This window comes from Triticum dicoccoides, chromosome 6B, assembly GCF_002162155.2.
Source record: "Triticum dicoccoides isolate Atlit2015 ecotype Zavitan chromosome 6B, WEW_v2.0, whole genome shotgun sequence".
Classification (NCBI taxonomy): domain Eukaryota; kingdom Viridiplantae; phylum Streptophyta; class Magnoliopsida; order Poales; family Poaceae; genus Triticum; species Triticum dicoccoides.
This window is the reverse complement of record NC_041391.1, coordinates 100,263,615-100,273,516: the sequence shown is the minus strand read 5'-3', so window position 1 is coordinate 100,273,516 and position 9,902 is coordinate 100,263,615. Positions and strand designations below refer to the sequence as shown.

Sequence of the window (9,902 nt, the reverse complement as noted above, 5' to 3'; positions counted from 1 at the left end):
AGAACGAAGAAACACCCACTAGCTGCTAGTGAACCTCCTGGTGGTGCTTGGTACAAAGAATTAACCACGGGACCAAAACACAATACTTACGAAGCCTTTTATCCCAAACAAGTTGGGGTAGGCTAGATATGAAACCCTTTCACGAGGACTTCCCAGGAGGTCACCCATCCTAGTACTACTCTCGCCCAAATGGGTTTCATATCCAAAAGACTGGCTAGTTTTTACGTTGGCTCGCCAAGCCTATTACAACCCTTAGATATGAAACCCTTTCACGAGGACTTCCCAGGAGGTCACCCATCCTAGTGCTACTCTCGCTCAAATGGTTTTCAAACCTATGGGACTGGCTAGTTTTTACGTTGGCTCACCAAGCCTATCACAACCCTCCTCCTTTACCCGGGCTTGGGACCGGCTATGCCTAGAAGACATAGGCGGAGTTGGGACCAAAACACAATAATAAACTAAAAAAAACTAAAGCTATCCACAATAAACACATAATTTATGGCCATGGTGCAGAACATGAAAATCCACAAACACACAATACAAGATTAGTGCTTCTTTGTGTCGATAAGGTTACTAGTATCAATAACATTACCAGCATAAAAATGAACAAAGAAACCTAAGTTTACTTGCTTGAACTTAAATGATGCCAAGTTGCCAACCCTCCTCCAAGTGAGAGTTCGAGGTTTAGTTATGCCATCTCTCTTTAGCAGATAATCTGTACATACGGGAGCCCCCCACATTTCATCCTGCAGCCTAGTTGGTATTTGCAATATGACCAATTGCTCCAAATGGTTACCTCTGATCCAACTAGACGAGAACTCACTTCCAGACACTTTCCATAATTGAATGAAATATCTATCTATTTCATTAGTTAAAGCAAAGATAGATCAATATGAATCTGCATATGAGAAAACCAAAATTATTTTGATATCAAACCATAACTGAAAAATAGATTAAGCTAAAGGCAAGTGAATTGACCATACCAACAAGACTATTTACCTAAATTTGGGACGGGCATCAGATTGATGCTCCAATTATCCACTATGAATTGCAAAAACATCAATAGAACAGTAGGAGTGCATTACCCACATGAAGAAGACATTATGTGGCTCATTGTCTCAATGCACCAGCAACTAAGTTGAAAACTGAAATTTTCATGCATTGCAGAATGGACTGATCTTGAAAACTAACATTTGAATGCATTGCAGAATGGACTGATCTCACACTTGCTTAGTTCCAATACATGTGTTTAGAACATGAATGAGGACGAGAAAGTTCATAACCAACCCATTCCTGAGTGATAGTATTACATACCAGTGTTCGGGATCAAATTATCAATTCCATCACACGTTAGCAATGACCAAGCCAGCATCTAATAGTCATACAACAGCAGACAACCAGCACACAATTACTCCCTCCGTTCATTTGTCTTTCTAGAGATTTCAACAAGTGACTACATGCGGAGCAAAATGAGTGAATCTACACTCTAAAATATGTCTATATACATCCGTATGTGGTAGTCCATTTGAAATCTCTAAAAAGACAAATATTTAGGAACGGAGGGAGTACATCATAGCCCGTCTTGGCTTATGTGAATCTGAAATTAGTCGGCACTTCCCCCTTGCAAGCGGCATCATAGTCTTCTGCGAGGTGCAGCGCAGCCTCCTTGTGAGGGAATATGAACTTCTTCCTGAATACCTTCTCACTCATCTTGAAAACGGTACTGTAGTTTGGGTCACGCTTGAGCAATCCATTTTCCTTGAGAAACTTCACAGCATAGTACCGGGGCCTGAGCCGGCCCTCTAGACTGTGACCGAGCATTACGGGTCGATGAGCAACGAACGCCGGTTCCAAGCCCACCTCAGAGATGAGGAACTCAGACCTACGCTGCAGTGATTCTTTGGACCTCGACAGCATCAATGGGAACCTAGAAACAGCAATTCCCACCTCGCCATCCGTCCACATGAACGTGGTCTTCAAGTGCTCCACTCTGGCTGTGATGGTCTCCTCGCTATCGAATGCAATAGCATGCAGCGCGTGCCTAAACAACCCAGAACCACGGGGCACACCTATCTTTTCGGCGCATGCCACGAGTCCCTTGAAGCGCTCTGGATTGATGGTGAGCAAACCTGGTTGATTGCTGCATAGCTTGGCAATATCACAAGCACCTAGCCCGCACTCCCGCAGCAACGCGACGTTGGGCTTGACCACGCCGTCGAGGTCAGACGAAAGAAGGGAGGAGCTCCTCTTGAGGGCCTGGAGGAGGTTCTCAGAGGACCCAAAGAGAGGCAAGCAGTAGTGCAGCTTGGACACGATGGATCTAGAGCGGAAGCTGTGAGGGGAGAGCGAGACGAGGCGTGTGACCTCCGAAGGCGAGAGACCGACGCCGGCGAGCCCCGCGACGACGGGGCCCAGGGTTTTCTCCACTTTGGCGCAGAGGAACCGCGGGTCCCTGGCGACGAGAGAGGCGATGTCGGCGGCGGAGAGGCCGAGGCCGGCGAGGAGGGCGAGGACGGCGTCGGGCTTGGATGGGGATTTGAGGTGGGAGAGCTTGGGGCAGGCCTTGAGGGCCTGGGGTCGGGTGAGGCCGCAGGTGGAGACGAGGTACTCCTCCACGGCGAAGCCGGTGCTTGAGGAGATGGCGGGCGCGGCGGCGGAGATGAGGCGGTGGAGATGGGATACGGGAGAGGTGGCTGGAGAAGAGAGGAGATGGGCGAGGATATGCTTGTGGAGGCGGAGCATGGCGTAGTGCTGTAGGCAGCGGCGCGGTGGCGCCGGCGGCGAGGGAATGGGGAACGACGGCCCGGCCGGAGCGAGAGCAAGAGGATTTTTTTGTTGTTGTTGTTGTTGATTGAGAGAGGTGCCGTTTTGTGGTCTGGTTCGCCCTTTGATGATGAGTGACCCCACAGTCAGTTTCTCTGATAATGGGCCGGGCTGGGCTGGGCTGGGGTGACATATATAGTGCAATAAAGAGTTTTGGTTCTCCTATAAAAAAGAAAGTCTTTGAAGGAATGGTTAACCCTGAGATTCTTGAAGCTACAACAATTTGTGAAGCACTGATATCAATGTTACTCTCAGTGTAAAAGACGTATTACATTATGAAACGAAGGGAGTAGAAGGGTGTTGATTGTCTCAGATTGTTTGGCGGTAATAAAGATCTTGGAGACTGGTTGATGTAAAAAAAACTTGAAGACTGGGAAGACAACGCTTCACAAATTATTACTGCCAAACTATGGCACATTTCTGAAGGAGATTAATATCCGAAAGAGAAGTTTTCAGTAGGTCATATGCGACCAGGAACGACGAGAGTATAATGGGAACGCACATGCTTTAGTGCAAATTTTATCCTCACTTGCTGTGGGTAGACATGTTTGGTCGATGGAGCCTCCGGACTCCACTTGTATCCTATAAGATTCTCTGAGCAATAAAACTCTCTCGTTCCCTAGAGAAAACAAGTAAGCACCGCTAAACAAATAGGTAATTTTTTTCTTGAGTAACACAAGAATTGATCACATGATTTCCCTCGAGAGGTAATCACGTATGGTTGACATGCTGTCAACGGGGAATGATCACATGATATGGAGGTCCAACTAGGGCTGGAAAAACAGCTCATGCATTCCAGCAAGACAAAGAGGATGCATACATCCACAACTTCACTAATTAATCATGAGGACTCCATGCATGAAATCATTTACATATGGGGACACACCATCATACACCATTTTTTGCAATGTGAAAAGCTTTCCTATCTTACACTCCCTATCATCTCTTTTTTTTCTCCAAGAAAACGATAAAACCGAGGGCAAAGTATATATTCAGGCGATCTAGCGCCCGACAAGTTGTCATCTTGATGTGAATGAGTTGTTACTTCTTCCTCAACCTGTCGGGAATTCGAAACAAGTACCACATTGCCAGCGTGGAGCAAATCCAACCTGACCGTGAATGAATAATAATCCAATCATGATGCGCTGCTCAGAGCGTGTTATCGGACCGTGAACCCCAATAGAATTGTTCAATATATGAACTGAAATGAGAGAAATATAAGATCTTCCTGAAGCAAACATCCACTAATTAGAAACTGGCACCTCTCAAGAGTTCCTTTCCATTAGTGACATAAATATATTGTTTTGAGGTTTTTGCCAAAGTCTGGTTCAGACAAAACTTTCTGTTGTGTCCAATCTTCCTGCAAGTGACACCACTGCTCTCTGGCACATAATGTCCTTTAAGGATTAGTACTAATAATGATGACATGGTCATTACTGTTTCTCCTTTTATAAATACTCCCTCCGTCCGGAAAAACTTGTCCCTCAAATGGATGTATTTAGCAGTAGCTTTTATGTGTGCAGGTGCTGTTCACGAGGTACTGTTTGAGTCTCCTACTGGATTGATAACCTTGGTTGTTAAGAGAGAGAGAGAAATACTTATCTCTATTGTATTGCATCTCCTCTCCTTTTCGAGGAAATCCCAACACAGCTCACAAGTAGCATAAGGGTACCCAGAATATCCCAGGTTTGCTAGGCCACAGTCAGCCAAGCAGTCTAAAAAATCTTCCATTTGTGCAAACCTCCTAGGAATACCCCCAAGCTAGTTTGTATGGAAGAGGGTCTCATTGTAATCACCAGCACACAACCAGGGAAGATCATCTTGGGCTCTCAAGTACTGAATTGCATCCCAGGGTTTTTTCGGAAGTTCCGTTTTTGGCTCACCATAGAAACCAATGAATCTACATTTCTTGCCTTCCCAAACTATTTCAGCATCAATAAGATATTGGCACCACGGCCAAACAGTTACATGAATATGATCGCTCTACCATAAAGAGAGCCCACCGCTCCTACCGTCACAATCAACAGCAACCCCATTCTTAAAACCCAAGCTCCATTTCAGCCACTCCATAGATTTAATTAGCTTTCCTTTTTGTTTCATTTAGGAATACCACCGCTGGATTGGACGACCTAATCAGGTCCCATAATTCGCCAACTGTCGAGGCCAATCCCAAACCCCGACAATTCTAGAGAAGGAAATTCATTGCGACCGGTGGCCCGGCTGACCGGGTTCAGCCGATGAGTCCTTGTTTGCTGAGATGTGGTCAAATACTATCAATGTCTTGCTCCGAGTATCACGAATGAAAGCATCATGTGACCATACCTATCAGAATCTTCTTTCACCACCCAGACTTGTGTTGACCCTCTCTTCCTACTTTCCTTGTCAATCATAGGTTGTGAGTGTTTATATTGATGGGAGTCAGCTTATTTTCTTGGCTTCCTGACATAGTAGCCCCTGCGTCTACTCCTCTCACCATGCATATCGGGTTGCCCATGCATACCGGGTTCTCTATCCCGCTTCTCCATTGCATGCCTTGTTGGGGAACGTAGTAATTTCAAAAATTTACCTACGCACACGCAAGATCATGGTGATGGCATAACAACGAGAGGGGAGAGTGTTGTCCACGTACCCTCGTAGACCGTAAGCGGAAGCGTTAGCACAACACGGTTGATGTAGTCATACGTCTTCACGATCCGACCGATCTAAGCACCAAACATATGGCACCTCCGAGTTCAGCACACGTTCAGCTCGATGACGATCCCCGGGCTCCGATCCAGCAAAGCTTCGGGGATGAGTTCCGTCAGCACGACGGCGTGGTGACAATGATGATGTACTACCGGCGCAGGGCTTCGCCTAAACTCCGCGACGATATGACCGAGGTGGAATATGGTGGAGGGGGGCACCGCACACGGCTAAGGAACGATCCGTAGATCAACTTGTGTGTTATGGGGTGCCCCCCTGCCCCCGTATATAAAGGAGGGAGGGGGGGGGTGCGGCCGCCCCCCTTGGGGTGCGCCTGGAGGAGTCCTACTCCCACCGGGAGTAGGACTCCCCCCTCTTGCCTTGGTGGAGAAGGAAAGGGGGGAGGGGAACGAGGAAAGGCCCCCCCCCTTCCTTGTCCTATTCGGACTAGGGGGGAGGGGGCGCGCGGCCTGCCCTGGCCGGCCCTCCTCTTCTCCCTCATGGCCCACTAAGGCCCATTAACCCCCGGGAGGGTTCCAGTAACCCCCCGGTGTTCCGGTAAATTCCCGATTTCACCCGGAACCTTTCCGATGTCCAAACATAGGCTTCCAATATATCAATCTTTATGTCTCGACCATTTCGAGACTCCTCGTCATGTCCGTGATCACATTCGAAACTCCGAAAAAACTTCGATACATCAAAACTTATAAACTCATAATAAAACTGTCATCGTAACGTTAAGCGTGCGGACCCTACGGGTTCGAGAACTATGTAGACATGACCTAGAACTATTCTCGGTTAATAACCAATAGCGGAACCTGGATGCCCATATTGGTTCCTACATATTCTACGAAGATCTTTATCGGTCAAACTGCATAACAACATACATTGTTCCCTTTGTCATCGGTATGTTACTTGCCCGAGATTTGATCGTCGGCATCCAATACCTAGTTCAATCTCATTACCGGCAAGTCTCTTTACTCGTTCCGTAATGCATCATCCCGTAACCAACTCATTTGGTCACATTGCTTGCAAGGCTTATAATGATGTGCATTACCGAGAGAGCCCAGAGATACCTCTCCGACAATCGGAGTGACAAAACCTAATCTCGAAATACGCCAACTCAACATGTACCTTCGGATACACCTGTAGTACTCCTTTATAATCACCCAGTTACGTTGTGACGTTTGGTAGTACCCAAAGTGTTCCTCCGGTAAACGGGAGTTGCATAATTCTCATAGTTACAGGAACATGTATAAGTCATGAAGAAAGCAATAGCAATATACTAAACGATCAAGTGCTAGGCTAACGGAATGGGTCATGTCAATCACATCATTCTCCTAATGATGTGATCCCATTAATCAAATGACAACACATGTCTATGGTTAGGAAACATAACCATCTTTGATTAACGAGCTAGTTAAGTAGAGGCATACTAGTGACTATATGTTTGTCTATGTATTCACACATGTATCATGTTTCCGGTTAATACAATTCTAGCATGAATAATAAACATTTATCATGATATGAGGAAATAAATAATAACTTTATTATTGCCTCTAGGGCATATTTCCTTCAGTCTCCCACTTGCACTAGAGTCAATAATCTAGATTACATAGTAATGATTCTAACACCCATGGAGCCTTGGTGCTGATCATGTTTTGCTCGTGAGAGTGGCTTAGTTAACAGGCTGCAACATTCAGATCCGTATGTATCTTGCAAATCTCTATGTCTCCCACTTGGACTTCGTCCTGAATGGAATTGAAGCATCTCTTGATGTGCTTGGTCCTCTTGTGAAATCTGGATTCCTTTGCCAAGGCAATTGCACCAGTATTGTCACAGAAGATTTTCATTGGTCCCGATGCACTAGGTATGACACCTAGATCGGAAATGAACTCCTTCATCCAGACTCCTTCATTTGCTGCTTCCGAAGCAGCTATGTACTCTGCTTCACATGTAGATCCCGCCACGCCGCTTTGTTTAGAACTGCACCAACTTACAGCTCCACTTTTTGATAAAAACACGTATCCGGTTTGCGATTTAGAATCGTCCGGATCAGTGTCAAAGCTTGCATCGACGTAACCATTTACGACTAGCTCTTTGTCACCTCCATATACGAGAAACATATCCTTAGTCCTTTTCAGGTATTTCAGGATGTTCTTGACCGCTGTCCAGTGATCCACTCCTGGATTACTTTGGTACCTTCCTGCCAAGCTTATTGCTAAGCATACGTTAGGTCTGGTACACAACATTGCATACATGATAGAGCCTATGGCTGAAGCATAGGGAACATCTTTCATTTTCTCTCTATCTTCTGCTGTGGTCGGGCATTGAGTTTGACTCAACTTCACACCTTGTAGTACGGGCAAGAACCCTTTCTTTGCCTGATCCATTTTGAACTTTTTCAAAATTTTATCAAGGTATGTGCTTTGTGAAAGTCCTATTAAGCGTCTTGATCTATCTCTATAGATCTTGATGCCCAATATGTAAGCAGCTTCACCGAGGTCTTTCATTGAAAAACTTTTATTCAAGTATCTCTTTATGCTATCCAGAAATTCTATATCATTTCCAATTAATAATATGTCATCTACATATAATATCAGAAATGCTACAGAGCTCCCACTCACTTTCTTGTAAATACAGGCTTCTCCAAAAGTCTGTATAAAACCATATGCTTTGATCACACTATCAAAGCGCTTATTCCAACTCCGAGATGCTTGCACCAGTCCATAAATGGAATGCTGGAGCTTGCACACTTTGTTAGCACCTTTTGGATCTACAAAACCTTCTGGCTGCATCATATACAACTCTTCTTCCAGAAATCCATTCAAGAATGCAGTTTTGACATCCATTTGCCAAATTTCATAATTATGAAATGCAACAATAGCTAACATGATTCGGACAGACTTAAGCATCGCTACTGGTGAGAAAGTCTCATCGTAGTCAACCCCTTGAACTTGTCAAAAACCTTTCGCAACAAGTCGAGCTTTATAGACAGTTATATTACCATCAGCGTCAGTCTTCTTCTTAAAAATCCATTTATTCTCAATGGCTTGCCGATCATCGGGCAAGTCAACCAAAGTCCATACTTTGTTTTCATACATGGATCCCATCTCAAATTTCATGGCCTCTAGCCATTTTGCGGAATCTGGGCTCATCATCGCTTCCTCATAGTTCATAGGTTCATCATGGTCAAGCAACATGACTTCCAGAATTGGATTACCGTACCACTCTGGTGCGGATCTTATTCTGGTAGACCTACGAAGTTCAGTAGAAACTTGATCTGAAGTTTCATGATCAATATCATTAGCTTCCTCACTAATTGGTGTAGTTGTCACAGGAACCGGTTCTTGTGATGAACTACTTTCCAATAAGGGAGTAGATACAGTTATCTCATCAAGTTCTACTTTCCTCCCACTCACTTCTTTCGAGAGAAACTCCTTCTCTAGAAAGGATCCGATTTTAGCAATGAAAATCTTGCCCTCAGATCTATGATAGAAGGTATACCCAATAGTCTCTTTTGGGTATCCTACGAAGACACATTTCTCCGATTTGGGTTCGAGCTTATCTGGTTGAAGTTTCTTCACATAAGCATCGCAGGCCCAAACTTTAAGAAACGACAACTTTGGTTTCTTGCCAAACCACAGTTCATAAGGCATTGTCTTAACGGATTTTGATGGTGCCCTATTTAACGTGAATGCGCCCGTCTCTAAAGCATAACCCCAAAATGATAGCGGTAAATCAGTAAGAGACATCATAGATCGCACCATATCTAGTAAAGTACGATTACGACGTTCGGACACGCCATTTCGTTGTGGTGTTCCGGGTGGCGTGAGTTGCGAAACTATTCCGTGTTGTTTCAAGTGTAGACCAAACTCGTAACTCAAATATTCTCCTCCACGATCAGATCGTAGAAATTTTATTTTCCTGTTATGATGATTTTCTACTTCACTCTGAAATTCTTTGAACTTTTCAAATGTTTTAGACTTGTGTTTCATCAATTAGATATACCCATATCTGCTCAAATCATCTGTGAAGGTGAGAAAATAACGATATTCGCCGCGAGCGTCAACATTCATTGGACCATAAACATCAGTATGTATGATTTCCAACAAATCTGTTGCTCGCTCCATAGTTCTGGAGAACGGCGTTTTAGTCATCTTGCCCATGAGGCACGGTTCGCAAGTATCAAGTGATTCATAATCAAGTGATTTCAAAATCCCATCAGTATGGAGTTTCTTCATGCACTTTACACCGATATGACCTAAACGGCAGTGCCACAAATAAGTTGCACTATCATTATTAACTCTGTATCTTTTGGCTTCAACACTATGAATATGTGTATCACTACTATCGAGATTTAATAAAAATAGACCACTCTTCAAGGGTGCATGACC

At 44.6% G+C, this 9,902-nt stretch overlaps 1 protein-coding gene across 1 annotated transcript; it reads right to left on the bottom strand.

Moving 5' to 3' along the window:
• Positions 1-1,230: 1,230 nt before the first annotated feature.
• Positions 1,231-2,843, bottom strand: LOC119324722. The gene has a single exon (XM_037598494.1). The coding sequence runs from the start codon at positions 2,740-2,742 to the stop codon at positions 1,588-1,590; it is 1,155 nt and encodes a 384-aa protein (XP_037454391.1). The 5' UTR covers positions 2,743-2,843; the 3' UTR covers positions 1,231-1,587.
• Between the last annotated feature and the right edge of the window lie 7,059 nt (positions 2,844-9,902).

Bases quoted from the DNA above. Each gene is read 5' to 3' on its own strand.
- LOC119324722 (XM_037598494.1), bottom strand. From the start codon at position 2,742: ATGCTCCGCCTCCACAAGCATATCCTCGCCCATCTCCTCTCTTCTCCA.